Below are 14,868 nucleotides of genomic sequence, written 5' to 3' on the forward strand. Positions count from 1 at the left end.
GCTCAAGAATGCAGCAGGACAGGACCGGTCTTGTCCATCTCTTCCTGTGGGGGGAACCTAACGGGAGCGAGCTGGTTTTTGTTTTTCTGTGGATTAAAAGAAGCAGAAACTTGAGTTAAACCTTCGGTTCCTGAGACGTTCCTCTGATGTGACGAAGAACCAGAGCAGGATTTAGATTCTCTGAGTCCTGAGGGACGACACGGAGCCGAAACTGAGGCCTCAAAGCTAAAAGATTTAATTAGATTTATTTATTTCCTGTTGTTTAAGCAGGTGATGTCAATGAGTCTGGCTTCTTTACAGGAGAGAGAGACCTGTAACACAGAACATCAGTCACATGAATCATGAAATACTAGCTAAAAGATTAAAACAGCTAAATGCTAGCTAAATGACTGATGTAGCAAAAGGCTGTCTAAAGTAACACCGTGCTAGGTGGAAGATAAAAGTGGCTTTAAGTTGGGTAAAAGTGTCTTAAGGTGAGCTAAAAGTGTCTTGAGGTTAGCTAAAAGTGTCTTGAGGTTAGCTAAAAGTGTCTTGAGGTGAGCTAAAAGTGTCTTGAGGTGAGCTAAAAGTGTCTTGAGGTTAGCTAAAAGTGTCTTGAGGTTAGCTAAAAGTGTCTTGAGGTTAGCTAAAAGTGTCTTGAGGTTAGTTAAAAGTGTCTTGACGTGAGCTAAAAGTGTTGAGGTGAGCTAAAAGTGTCTTTAAGTTGGATAAAAGTGGCTTAAGGGGAGCTAAAAGTAAGAATACAAAAATAGAGCAAGTATGATTTTAAAGAGAACAATGTTTTTGAAGGAACTGAAGAGATCTCAGTGCGTTTCTATGAGGAAAATTTTTTGTAAATAAAGTTTGAATGTTTTAAAAAAGTGTAATGGTTACAAAAATTCAGACGTCCTAGAACCAGCTGAACGTTTTGACTCTGAACGGCTAAAATAACTCGAAATGTAACTTTCACACGGGAGAGTTAAAGGCACAGAAGCGATCAGTGACCTCGAGGAGCTCGTTCCCAGCGTCTTAAAGACGTCGAGGCGTTTAAAAAACAAACATGTCTCCGACTCGGGGACGTGGACTCGGATCAGTCCATGTGATTACAGACACGAGGGTGGACTCGTCTGCAGACGGCCGTCCGCTGTCAGCCTCTGAGTCACTTCCTTTAGTTACGCTGTTGACGAGGAGCATTTGGCCCCGGGTGCCGTTTCCTGTACGTTTCAGACGGACGGTGGCGTTGCTCAACAGGTCTTTATCTCCGACTCGTCAGATATGAATCACAGTTTTCAGGCTTTCAGGGGCTGAGTTTAGACTCGAGCCTGGAGGCAGATCAGAGAAACAAGATCTTTTTCTTGTTTTTAAGCTTAAAGGTTGGAATCTGGTGGAAGAAAACAACCTTTTCCTGTGAAATGGTGTTCGTGTCCTGTCCTGTAAACTACAGGTCAAGAATCTCGAGTCCTTCTCGGGTTAAATCCTAAACTCGGGGTAGAAATGAGCCGATGTAAATAATAATGTGCGCAGCCTAGAATACGAGATCGCTACAAGGATTCGGTGGTAAACGAGTCTCCAGTTCATCCCGGAGGTGTGTGTGTGTGTGTGTGGGGGGGGGGTCATCTGAGGCCGACCAAGGCCGGCTGTGGGGTATAATCTCCCCAGCAGGTCCTGGATCTGCCCCGACATGTTCAGGGGGGGGCTTCAGGGAATCAAAACGAAACGTTTGTTTTACAGAACGCTGACTTCACGGCAGGACGGAGTGTGGTGGATGTGCCGGGAGAGGCATTCCCCGTCCTTCCTGGTTTTCCGTGACACGTTGTCGAGTCTGCGGAGCTGGAATGAGGTGATCTCATCCCTCTGAGCACCGAGTCCCTGTGGTGCTGCGTTTCTGTCTGCAGAGTTAGAAACTAACGGAAACAAACGGTCGGTCTGATGTCTGAGGTCTGAATAAAACCTCTGACGTTCTTCGGTCGCAGCTCGGCAGGATTTTAGGACCACAGCTCAAACCGAGTCCTCTACAGGTCGGCTTCAGGTTACTTTAAAATGTTAAAAAGAACAAACTCTGGTTAGGAGAGACGGCAACTCCTAAATGTTTATATTTCCCTGATCCGCAGCATCGTGTTTAGGTGTTATTTTATCATGAATTAAATTCTTTTAGCTGGTTTTAAAGAGCAGGGGTTTTAAACGAACTCAGCTGATTAATGAGTTTTTAAATATTAATCAACTAAACTTGTAATGTGGGATATTATTGTTTTAATGTTGGGTTGAAGATATCCTCTTATTTTATCACCAAATGCAGAACAGGAAGGAATTATTCTTGTATTATAATGTGAGGAAAATAAACATGATTTATTGGTTTATTGCAGTCTAGAAAGTCATTGTGATATTAGGTCTGTGATGATTATTAAGTGACTTTTAATCATTTCTAACCCAGGTTTTTGCATTTATTGTTTAATTTGTGATATTTTCACAAGGCTCTTATTTGATAAAACGCAGCCAGATTGTGTTCAAGTCCCACATCCCATAAAACACTAATTATTAGAGGAATCCAGCTAATTCCACTTCCACACGAGGACTTTTATAGACTTGAAAATGTTTGTTTTGGAACAAGTTTGAGTTCAGCTGCGAGTCTAGAGGAGGTCCTTTGTGTCGGTTTGGTTTCCTTCAAACCTGCTGTGTTGGCGTTTAGGAACGAGCAGCTCTTCCTGATCCTTCATCAGCCCGGAGGAGGGGGTTGGGGGGTGGAAAACCTCAACCAGGTGTGGTGTAATGGAGGAGAGGAAGGAAGGATCCTGCTGGGATGTTTGGTGGGAGGTGGAAGCCGTCGGGTCAGACAAACCAGGAATGGGGGGTTCATCCGTTCACGTTTTAGTCGAGGAAAACAAAATCTGCCTGGTTTGAGTTCTTCTAAGTTTATTTGTTCAAAAAGTTTGTGCTCCTGGTTAAAACCGCACCTCGGCTGCGTAAATAAAAGCGTGTATGAGCGCCATTAAAGGCGATTATTTGCAAACGCTCACCGGTTTCAAACCACCAGGCAGGGAAGAGGCCATAACGCTGTGTGGTTAACCTATAATCGAATGAACACAGCGACCGCAGAGGAGCGGAAACCAGCCAGAGTTCAGTCAACTTCTGCTTCTCTTTCTGTTCGTTTGTTCTTCACACGTAGACCCGCGGGGATAGATTCTCTCGTTCCAGAGACACGCCCGGTTCTGTTTTTATCTAAATTAATGTTTAACGTGGGACACGGTGCAGCTGGTTTACCCTGAACTCAACACGGTGGTTCTGTTTAAAGCAACAAGTTTCAGAGACGTCAGGACAGTTTTCCCTGCAGAGCTCAAAATCTTTACATTTCATGGATATTATTGAGTCAAACACTTCCACACAACAGCGCAGGGACCCGTTAATTTCTAACCTAAAGCTTAAATAAACTGTTTCTAGCGTTTTAGTCAGTAATTTCTGACGTGGCCGATTCGTGGGGCGGAGTTCATGACGAGCGCTGCTGTCCAGTTGTTTCCGGGTAGAAATGGAAGAAGAAGCCATTTTTAAACACGAAGAAATGCAGAAAGACTTTGGGGAGTAATGGATGAACAACCACACCAGTATAAACCTGAACAGACGGCTGGATCTCTGGAATCAGATGATCACCAGGACTGTCATGGCCGACAAATGAACACGCATAACGACTGGGTTGGGAACATGGACTTTCTTTTAAAATTAAAAATAGAACCGCTGCTGTCAGAAGGTCCTGTTTTTGTGGCGTGTAGCCGCAGTAACGAGGGTCGGAGCGGCGCTTCTCTTTGAAGCGATCCGAACTAGAGTTCTGATAGGAATTCCCAAATCAGAGCTCATGGATCCAAATCTGAGGAAGGTTTTTATCTTTCAGGAAGCCAAAAACTGAAACTCCAGTCGAATGATTAATACCAACAAACAGATTTATATTGTACCGTTATTCATCCATTCACTGATGAACGGCTGAATGCTGTGAACCTCAGCGGCTCTCAGGTCGTCACACATCAGGGAGAAAACACCCGAGTGGTTTGCTATTTTAAAAATATAGAATAATTTTATTATTTTTAAACATTTTCATATTTTCCTTCAGCTAATGTTGGCTTCAGAGACGTCTCAGTTCTGCTTTAACTTTGTTAGAAATGTTCTCACGCTTTCAGAACGTCAGTTCTGTCAGCAGGAAGTCTCGCTTCCTCGTCTGGAACCGCATTGAACCGCGGAGGACCAAAATGCTGGCGGCGGCTGTGAGTCGGCGCTATCGTGTCGTCTCCTGCAGACAGAAAACACTTTAAAACTTTAACACTTTAACAGTTTAACAGGTTTAAAAGGTGGATTTAAAGTTAACAGAACTTTGTTAAAGGAGACATTTTGGGGCTTTAGATGAAGTTGTTACTTATTTTTTGAGCAGGGCGGTTGGACGTTTCTTGAAGGTTATGAGCAGCTAATATCGTACTTGATAACAAAATGCTAGCTAAAAAGAGCTAAATACTAGCTAAGAATGGCAAAAGGCAGCTGAAAAGTAAACAAAGCAAAAGGCTAGCTTAAAAGGTAAATGTAGCAAAAGGCAGCTGATGGCTAAATGTAGCAAAATGCTAGCAAAACACTAAAACTAACAAAATGTTTAAGAGCTAAATACTAGCTAAACGCTATGAGCAAAACACTAGCTAAAAGCTAAAATGAGCTAAATATTGGCTAGTTAAATAAAGAAAAATTCTAGCAAAAAGAGCTAAATGCTAGCTAAGAGTGGCAAAAGGCAGCTGAAAGGTGAACAAAGCAAAAGGCTAGCTTAAAAGTTAAAGTTGCAAATGCTAGCTGAAAGCTAAAACTGACAAAATGCTTAAGCAGTAAATACTAGCTAAACGCAATGAGCAAAACACTAGCTAAAAGCTAAAATGAGCTAAAAGTGGTAAAAGGCAGCTGAAAGCTAAATGTCGCAAAATGCTAGCAAAACACTAAAACTAACAAAATGCTTAAAAGAGCTAAATACTACCTACAAGCTATAAGAAGCTAAACATTAGCTAAAAGCAGACCTTAAAGCTAAAATGAGCTAAATATTAGCTAGTTAAACAAAGCAAAATACTAGTGAAAAGCTAAAAATAACAGCATTCTACCTAAAAAGAGCTAAATACTAGCTAAAAGTAGCAGAAGGTGGCTGAAAGCTAAAAGTAGCAGAAGTCTGTTTCCTGAAGCCGAACGTTGAAGGAACTGATCTTCATGTGTTTCTGTAGGAAATGTTTCAAAATAAAGTTTAAATGTTTAGAACATTAAAAAATCTCAGCTGTTACTGGAAGAAATCTGCCAGAAAACAAAGAAAACCCAGAATTCTCAGCTGCAGCTGGTTGTTTCCGACCCGACGGTTCTTCGTGTCTCTCGTTTCTCGAGTTTTTGACCCGGCTGCCGTCCTGATCTCAGAAACTCTTCAACTCTTCTGAGAAACCAGCGTCTGGTTTTCATAAAAGGCATGATGATGTCACAGGAAGTGGTCGCCCGTCACGTTTGTTTCTGCAGCTCACCTGTAGGTGAATCTGGTCGGAGTAAAGAGGAGTTGATGATCCAGAAGGAAAAACAGGAGCGAGGAGAAAGTTTCCTGCATGAATCCGTCCAACTGTCTATTCGGAGCGAATGTTGGACGATGAGGGTTTCTGGTGTTGGGACACGTTTCTATAAACGCATCAGATCTGTTTCAGTCCGCTCTGATCCTCACTGACGGCTCTCTTCTTCTCTCCACAGATGAATCTACCGTTTCTTCTCCTGGCGATTTCCTCGGCGGTCCTCTGCGGCGCCCAGGCTCAGCAAGGTAAGGAGCCGAAGCGTCCGATGAGCGGGACGATGAGCGCTGCGTTCGTCATCCCGGCCACCGGCCCGCAGTTTTATTTTTTATTTTTTGAGTCGGTGAGCTCATGGAAAGTGTTTCTGCGGATCTCGTCTCTTTCAGATGTCAGCGTCTGCACCAAGGCCAACGCTCAGTCCTGCGGCGAGTGCATCCAGGTGTCCGAGGCGTGCGGCTGGTGCTCGGACGAGGTGCTTTCGCGCCCCGAAACCCTCACTACACTGAAACCCAATTCTCTGGATCAGAACCAAGGGCTTAAAACAACTTTTATCTTTAAATAGACAAATATCAGTTGCTGTGGAGAAATAAGGGGAACGTGTCACTGTCATGTTTTTTTTTTTTTTTTGGCAGTACAGTGGTCCAGTGGTTAGCACTGGTGCCTCACAGCAAGAAGGTTGTGGGTTCAAACCCCAGGTTGGATCTGAGCTGACACGTTCTCCTCGTGTTTGCAGAGTCTAAAAACATTCATGTTAGGCAGACGGACCTGTGATCTCAGGGACTCACCTGGTTAATTAAAGGTTAATTAAAGTTTCTTTGACCCTCGTCGTCTCCAGGATTGTTCTCTGAAACGGTCGAGTTAATCCTGCATGTCGGCGCACAGCAGATATGTCTTCCTGCGGTTCGAGCTGCCGTCCTGTTGGATCTTGCCTCAGAAGCTGACGGATATTTTCCTCGAAGCTTATGAAATCGCAGCTTGCTCGTTTTTTTTTATTTTTTTAATTCTGTTTCCTTTTTTGGTCGCAGCGACGAGGAGCGTTTGAGCCGTTAGTTTTTTATTTTTCACTCTTATCTGTGACTCGGTTAAAGAGGAAGTTAATGACTGAGTGATTGATTAAAAGGCAGAGAAACATCTAAAACCTGCAGGACGGCGTTCCTCCAGGACCAGGACTGGGACCCCTTTGGTTCCTCGTTGTCTCCTGACAGAACTGGACATTTGTCCTCTAAATGAGTCTTTTTGGAGCGGCGGATTGAATCCTTTTAATGTTTGTTTCGACGTTTTGTTGCTGTCGGCGGCGTGTCTCTTCACGCTCGGCCCCCCGGCAGGAATTCCTGCTCGTTTTCAGGAACTTCAAACCTGCCGAACGTTGATTTTTGTTTTTTTTGGGGTCATTTAGCCGAAGAAACGATCGTCTCGTCTCAGTCCAGAAAGAATTTGATCGTTTCTGTGGAAGAAATTAAACTTTTGCAGGTTAAAAAAGCAGAATTTAAGCTGGTTCTGTTGTTATTTATAGGATAAATAAATCCAGTAGATAAATGATCTTCATTAATCCTGAGAAACTTTTAACATTCATCTCACTTATTTGTTCCTAATTAATGAAAAGCTGGACTGTTTATGTTTACAGTAAGAAAATAAACTTATAATTTCTCCAAAAAAAGAAAAAAGACGCACATCTCTCTCTGTTACAAATAATATGTACATATATTTGTCTTTTCACTCCTCTAAATATAAAAAAAACATAAAAAATTAAACTTTTTTGCAACAAGACTTTATTTTAAATGATCTTGAACCACATTTATTAAACTGTAACGTCTCTGATTTATTGTTAAAAGCACTCATTCACCTTCTTGTGACACATTACTGTTTAATTATCAGAAATATTATTTAGATTTATCAAACTGTTTAACCTTCAGTTTGTGGTTCACAGACAGTAAAATGTTGGGTTTCTGAGTTTCAGATCCTCCGTCTGATCGACTAGAAGAGACAAACCTGTTAAAATGTCTTAAATGATTGAATTGATGCTCAGACGGCGCCTCCTCTCCTTACAGAAGTTCCTGTCCGTGGGCGAGCCCAAGTCCGCTCGCTGCGACGAGCTGAAGCGTCTGAAGGACAGAAAATGTGACGAGACAAAGATCGAGAACCCCCGCGGACGGGTCGTCACAAATAAAAACACGCCGGTCACCGTTCGAAAGAAGGACGAGATCGTGAAACTGAAGCCTGAGCAGATCACCCAGATCCAGCCTCAGAAACTCACCCTGGACCTCAGAACTGGTAAAACTGAAAATAATCCCAAAACCTGGTCCAGGTGGTTCAGCTGGACGAACGGCGTCTCTAAGAAAAGTCCTGTTTGTTTTCCAGGCGAGCCGCAGACCTTTGAGCTGAAATTCAAGCGTGCCGAGGACTATCCCATCGATCTGTACTACCTGATGGACCTGTCCTTCTCCATGAAGGACGACTTGGAAAACGTCAAGAACCTCGGCACCGATCTCATGAAGGAAATGAAGAAAATCACCTCGGACTTCAGGATCGGTGAGGAAGGGGGGGTGGAAGATGCAGCCTCCCAGCCTGCGGCGGCACGAATAACGTTCTCCTGTTCTTCAGGTTTCGGCTCCTTCGTGGAGAAGACGGTCATGCCGTACATCAGCACCACTCCGGCGAAGCTCATCAACCCCTGCTCGGGCAACCAGAACTGCACCAGCCCCTTCAGCTACAAGAACGTCCTGAAGCTGACCAAGGAAGGAGACGACTTCAACCGGCTGGTCAGCCAGCAGCAGATCTCAGGCAACCTGGACTCTCCGGAGGGCGGGTTTGACGCCATCATGCAGGTGGCGGTGTGCGAGGTGAGCGCGTCTCCTCAGCCGAAAAGCTTCTAATGGTCTAAAGATCCCGGCTCCACTCTACTCGGCTTGCTTTGCGCGCGTTTCCACTGGCATTTTTTCGAGGCCGGCCCTGCTTTTTTGGTCCCTGCTTCGGAGTCGGGCCAGCCGGGCCGGCCCTGCTTCATGGGCGGCGCAAGCTTAGCTCCTGTTCACTCATTGGTCGTGGGTGTGACCAGATGCAAGCATAAAGAGCGAAGGTAGGAATAGAAACAACAGCGTTAGCTTACCCTGCAACGTTTAGCCGTCTGTCCCCCAGCTGAAGGCCTGTAAAGCCTGAAATCTCCAGCGGATAACAGCTGTCGTACTCCGCGCAACAATGGCAGCATCCAGAGCATTTCTTCCACTGCGCCTCTCTTCCTGAAGTCTCAGGAGAATCCCCATAAGTTTAAAAAACAGCAACAACACAGGGCCAACGTTGTCCATAGCGCTTCTGTGGTTTACACAACTTGCGCTAAGTTTCGGTAGCGCACCCCCCGCGCCGGAGCCCCGCTCCCCGCAACACGAGGAGGCAATCCTCTGCTGCCGACCAAACTGGCCGGTGTGAACAGGATGCATTCTTTATCGAGCCGAGCCGAGTAGAGCGGAGTAGAGCCGGACTTCTGAACTAGAGCCGGTGTAAAAGAGGCATAAATGAGTTCTGGAATAACGAGGCGACTTTCATTTTGGTCCCAGGAGCAAATCGGCTGGAGGAACGTGACCCGACTGCTGGTGTTCTCCACCGACGCCGGTTTCCACTTCGCCGGAGACGGCAAACTGGGCGGCATCGTCCTGCCCAACGACGGGAAGTGCCACCTGGAGAACAACATGTACACCATGAGCCACTACTACGTAAGCATCCTTAACCCGGGGTTAACGCGTCCGCTTCACGTCACACGGTCACTAACAGCTGGGTGTTTTTACAGGATTACCCCTCCATCGCCCATCTGGTTCAGAAGCTGAGCGACCACAACATCCAGACCATCTTTGCCGTAACCGAGGATTTCCAGCCCGTCTACAAGGTGACGTTTCACACGATTCACACGACAAGAAGCTAAACTAAAACCTGCGTTTTCTTTAAATCCTCCGTTTATTTCCTACAGGAGCTGAAAAATCTGATTCCCAAGTCGGCTGTCGGCACTCTGTCCTCCAACTCCAGCAACGTGATCCAACTCATCATCGACGCCTACAACGTAAGGAAGCTCGCCGTCCAATTAGATCCTTTTAAAACGGTGCAGGGAGCGTTTCCTCTGAACAGAGCAGTATTAGGACAACGGATATTTATCATTTCTCCGCAGTCGTTGTCGTCTGAAGTCATTCTGGAGAACACCAAGCTGCCAGAAGGAGTTTCTCTCTCCTACAAGTCCATCTGTAAGAACAGCGTGGTGGGAACGGGCGAGGACGGCAGGAAGTGCTCCAACATCTCCATCGGAGACGAGGTGAGGACGGTTCGGGGTTCGAGACTCTTTTATTTGCTCACCAAGCTGCTGCGTCTCGCTGGAGTTGGCGCTGATTTGGCGTTGGAGCTGTTGTTTTCCTGTTTTTGTTCGTTTCCTGTTCACTCTTTGGAAAAAAAAAAACACTTCTGCAGACTTTGTGCTCTTTAAGCTGTTTGTGTATCAAAAACATTCGGCTCATTCAGGAGGCGAGTGCTCAGAGTTTTGGCTTTTATAACTTTTTTAAGCATATATGCTCTATTTTTGTCTTACGCTACTTTTAGCCTTTAGATAGCCTTTTGCTAACTGTAGCTTTTAGCTAGTTTTTAGCTTTTAGATAGCATTTTGCTACTTTAGTTTGTTGCTATCCTTTGTGTTACTTTGAGCTAGCAACTTACATTTAGCTTCCAGCTAGCCTTTTGCTACTTTTAGCGTCTAGTTATCATTTTGCTGCTTTTAGATAGCTTTTCACTTCTTTTTGTTTTTAGCTAGCCTTTTGCTATCCTAACTTGTTTTACTTTTAGCTTCTCATTACTCTTTTTGCTCCTTTTAGTTTCAAGCTCCTGTTTTGCTGCTTTTAGCTAATTTTCTGCTGTTTTTAGCTCGTGCTCACCTTCTTCGGCTTCCCTCTGGTTTAAAACGCTTCTCGTGACGCTCAGGTCCCGTGTGCACCGAGGTTCTGTAATCTCAGGCGGATCCTGTTTGACCCACTTCCTGCCGCTTCCAGGTCCATTTCCAGATTTCAGTGGAGTCCCAGAAGTGTCCCTCGCCTTTGAAGTCTGAGACCATCACGATCAGACCTCTGGGCTTCAACGAGGAGGTGGAGGTGGTCCTGAACTTCATCTGCGAGTGCGCCTGTGCTGCGGAGGGCCTCCCCAACAGCCCCGACTGCAATCAGGGCAGCGGGACCTTGGAGTGTGGCTCCTGCAAGTAAGAGTTAAAGAATTCAAACAAACAAACAACTTTTTCAGGAAGTCTCTGAAACATGTCCTGCCTCAGGTGCAACGATGGCCGCATCGGGCAGTTCTGCGAGTGCAGCAAAGACGACGTCTCGACGGCCGACATGGACGCGAACTGCCGCAAAGACAACGGCACGGACATCTGCAGCAGCAACGGCGAGTGCATCTGCGGCACCTGCATATGCAAGAAGCGCGAGAACGTCGCCGAGGTTTACAGCGGCCAGTTCTGCGAGTGCGACAACTTCAACTGTGACCGCTCCAACAACAAGCTCTGCGGAGGTGAGGGGAGAAGATTTACATAAAGAAACCTCCAAACTGCTAACCTGCTGCTGCGTCGTCAGTAACCGTGCTTCTGCTCGCCGTTCCCCAGGACACGGGCGCTGCGAGTGCAGGAAGTGCATCTGTAACGACAACTACACGGGCAGCGCCTGCGACTGCTCCCTGGACACCTTGCCCTGCGTCGCCAGGAACGGGCAGATCTGCAACGGTCGAGGCGTCTGTGAGTGCGGCGCCTGCAAATGCACCGACGCCAAGTTTCAGGGGCCGACCTGCGAGCTGTGCCCCACCTGCCCGGGCGTCTGTGCAGAGCACAAGTGAGTCTGAGCGCCGAGGTGCGGGTGGAGGTTCGGCTGAGGGTGGCTGGAGGTTCGGCTGGAGGTTCGGTTGAGGGCTCGGCTGGAGGTTTGGCTGAGGGCTCGGCTGAGGGTGGCTGGAGGCTCGGCTGAACACTTGGCTGGAGGTTCGGCTGGAGGTGCGGCTGGAGGTGCGGCTGGAGGTTCGGCTGAGGGTTCAGCTGGCCTCTCAGCCACGGATCGGGACAGATCAGGCGGGTTAACGGCAGCCTGGCCGTTCCGGAGCTCTAAAAAAGCCAAACTTGGTCTTAAGCTCCGCCCTCGGCCAATAGGTGAAGGCGGAGCTAAGGTGTTTTTGCCCGTTTCTCTGCGTTCATCCTGTTTCTACTGTTAGCGAAATATCTCACGAATCACTGAATGATTTTAAATGAAACTTTTAGGAAACAGTCACAGGGTCGACATCAGAAACGTCTGCTTCAAGATGGCCGCCACAGCAAAGCGATTTTATCAGACACAGTAGTCATAGCTGAGACTGATCCTGAACCTCCGCTCTGAGCTCAGACGGATCGCCGGAGGTCAGCGTGACGTTAACTTCTGTAGTCGAACCAATTCAAGATGGCCGTCACAGCCAGCTGACCTCAGGAAACGTGTAACTGGCTCCAACTGAGCCAATTATACAGATGTTGAGCTAAAGTTTGGCTTTTTTACAACACATACTTTGATCGTTAACGTTTTTAATGTTTTTTTTCCAAAACCAGAAGATTTTAGTTTCAAACTGACGTTCCTTCAAAGATCAGCAGGCCTTTAATTCTCAGCTGTCCGCTTGGCTGAGCTGTGATCTCCGGCCGGGCGTCTGAATCACCGCCTCTTGCTGCGTCCGTGTCTCCTCAGGGACTGCGTTCAGTGCTTGGCCTTCAAAACCGGCGAGAAGAAGGAGACGTGCGAGCAGGACTGCAAGAACTTCAAGCTGATCGAAGTGCCTGAGAGGGAGAAACTGCCGCAGCCCACCGAGCCCGAACTGGCCATCTGCAAGGAACGGGACGAAAACGACTGCTGGTTCTACTTCACCTTCTCCATCAAGGGCGACACCAAGGAGGTCCACGTGCTGAAAACGCTCGGTAGGCCCGGTCCGACTTCATTTATTTCTGCACAGATTGGATGCGGCTGATTTCGGCCAACGGTTTGACTCCGTGTGTGTTTCCAGAGTGCCCAGCCGGACCCAACATCATCCCCATCGTGGTCGGTGTCGTCGCGGGCATCGTGATGATCGGCCTCGCCCTGCTGCTCATTTGGAAGCTGCTCATGATCATCCACGACCGCAGGGAGTTCGCCAAGTTCGAGAAGGAGAAGATGAATGCCATCTGGGACACGGTGAGTCGCTCGACCCGAGAAAAATGCACGAAACGTGACCAGAAACGACCAGATTGGGACAAAAGAAAATGGCTGAAGTTTGGAGTGGTAGTAGCTGAGATGCTGAGCTCTAACTGATCGGTTTGTTAGCTGAAGATCACAAACAACTAACAACTAGTCTGTTATTAAAAACTAAAGTGATTTAATGAAACTTCCTGCTCTTAAATTATAGTGTAGTTGTAGTTGTAGACGGATGTGTGAGTCAGTCCAGAAGGAAGCTGGATCTGTCTTTATTCTGTTTAATGAGGGAGGAGCCTTCGGTTCAGCCTCTGTCGCTGCTGCCGCTCGCTGTCCTCGTGCTAAAACTGCACAGCCTTAAAAGGCGACGAGCCGAACGAAAGCTCTGCTTCTGAGCCGAGAGCCGGCCTTCGTCTCGGGTTACAGCTCGTCCCCACGACAGGAGACTTCACGCTTCTGACAGAGGTTTGAGTTTTACACGGCGCTCTGATTGAGAGAGAGGAGAATAAAAACACGGACAGAAAACCTGAATGTGGCGCTCATTAGGCAGTGAGGGTCAGTGTTTTACAGGAGCCATGTTGGATTAAAGCTGAAAGTTACCTCCATGTTTGTTTTGGGGGGTTTTATTCGCCAGCAGGCCTGTTTCCTGCTGAAACACGGCTGCTTGTCGCCCGAAGGTGAATATCTCCTGAAATGCCGGGTAGATTTCAGTGAAACTCTGAGACAATAATCATCAAATGTACCACCCCATTTAACTGACCTCACTCTAATTCAGTCAGTTTTACAGATAATCAGCTGACAGTCGACCTCAACTCGTACGGGTCTTAACGTGGAGGAAGAACGATTTTAAAATCATTAAATTTAAGATTTTTTAACGCTTTCTGAGCCATTTGAATCGGCACAAATAATTTCATCCCCTGTGGTTCAATATTGATGATTAATAAGAATCCAAAACAAAACTCTGAACACAAGAAGAAGACAGAAAACTGCAGGAACTCTCAGGACAAATGTCCTCTCTGGACGGCTGTGGGACACACAGAGTGGACGTGTTTCAGTCCCGTCCTCTGTGTCCTCCCCGGCGGGACGGAGCTGAACTCCAGCTGCGTTTCCTCATCCACCCATCGTCTCACCTTTTGCTTCTTTCTTTGTGTCTTCAGGGGGAGAACCCGATCTACAAGAGCGCCGTGACGACCGTCGTCAACCCGAAGTACGAGGGCAAATGATGGAGCGTCGCTGCGTTTGTGACAACACTGTACGGAGAGGAGATCAGGCTCCGGGGGAGGGGAGGGGGGTGAACAGGTGTTTTGTTTTTTATTTTTGTGTTTTTGTTTCCACAGCGAAGCTCGCTGTTTGTTATTCTAGCCACCGAACGCCTTTTTGCCACTGATCCGTTTCACTAGTTTGGATTCGCTGCGCCTCACTTGTGTAAAGTTTAATGTTTCTGAGCGTCTATGAGAATGTGAAAGAATATGTCTTTGTCTTTTTTTACCCGGCCTGATAATGTGTGCCTTTTGTGTGTTTTGTGTTTTTAAAATGGAAGCCATCAGTGTTCAGCTGGAGGCGATCGGTCGCCGCGTTTTTAATCGTTAAACGCTCAGAGCGCCGAGCGCGGCGGCGGCGGCGGCTGTGGAGCGTGTGTCAGTACGTTTGAGCTTCTGAAGCCATACGTGGATTCGCGAGGCGGGTTTTTAGGAGGTCGGATGTTTGTTTATGTTCTGGGAAACTTTAATCCAGCAGATCTGCAATCGTTTAATTTCTCTGCCTGCCTTCCTCGACGAGAGAACATCGGTTTACAGAATTACTGTTTTTGTTTCGCTCATTTCAAACCAACTCAGGTCCTTTATTTCTTAACAGCATTACCAAATATATGCCTTTTTATGCTTTGTTATTTTGCGTTAAATATATCTTCTTTTAACACAGATTGTCTCTTTTCCCTGTTAGAACCTCGACCACTTCGATCAAACGTTTTATAAACAATCAGGACTGATTTGACAGAATAATGTGGAGATTTTATTGATTTAAAAAAAAAAACTGTCACTGTTCCTTTAAAAAGTGCCTTTTATTTGTTTCTACAACACATTCAGGCAATCCTGTTTCCTGTAATTATTTATTAAATAACCCTTCAGAAACATTTTAACCACGACGTG

General features: G+C 46.5%; 1 protein-coding gene across 1 annotated transcript; it reads left to right on the top strand.

Moving 5' to 3' along the window:
- Positions 1–1,729: 1,729 nt before the first annotated feature.
- On the top strand, positions 1,730–14,086 carry LOC108243855 (integrin beta-1). The gene is made up of 16 exons (XM_037981963.1): positions 1,730–1,819; positions 5,713–5,779; positions 5,918–6,003; positions 7,580–7,802; positions 7,890–8,060; positions 8,133–8,371; positions 9,083–9,238; positions 9,313–9,408; positions 9,490–9,579; positions 9,685–9,825; positions 10,550–10,752; positions 10,822–11,060; positions 11,152–11,374; positions 12,245–12,471; positions 12,558–12,724; positions 13,879–14,086. Exons 1-16 carry the CDS (start codon positions 1,745–1,747, stop codon positions 13,942–13,944), a joined length of 2,469 nt encoding a protein of 822 aa, XP_037837891.1. The 5' UTR covers positions 1,730–1,744; the 3' UTR covers positions 13,945–14,086.
- Positions 14,087–14,868: the final 782 nt, after the last annotated feature.

This window comes from Kryptolebias marmoratus, linkage group LG20 (genome assembly GCF_001649575.2).
Source record: "Kryptolebias marmoratus isolate JLee-2015 linkage group LG20, ASM164957v2, whole genome shotgun sequence".
Taxonomy (NCBI): domain Eukaryota; kingdom Metazoa; phylum Chordata; class Actinopteri; order Cyprinodontiformes; family Rivulidae; genus Kryptolebias; species Kryptolebias marmoratus.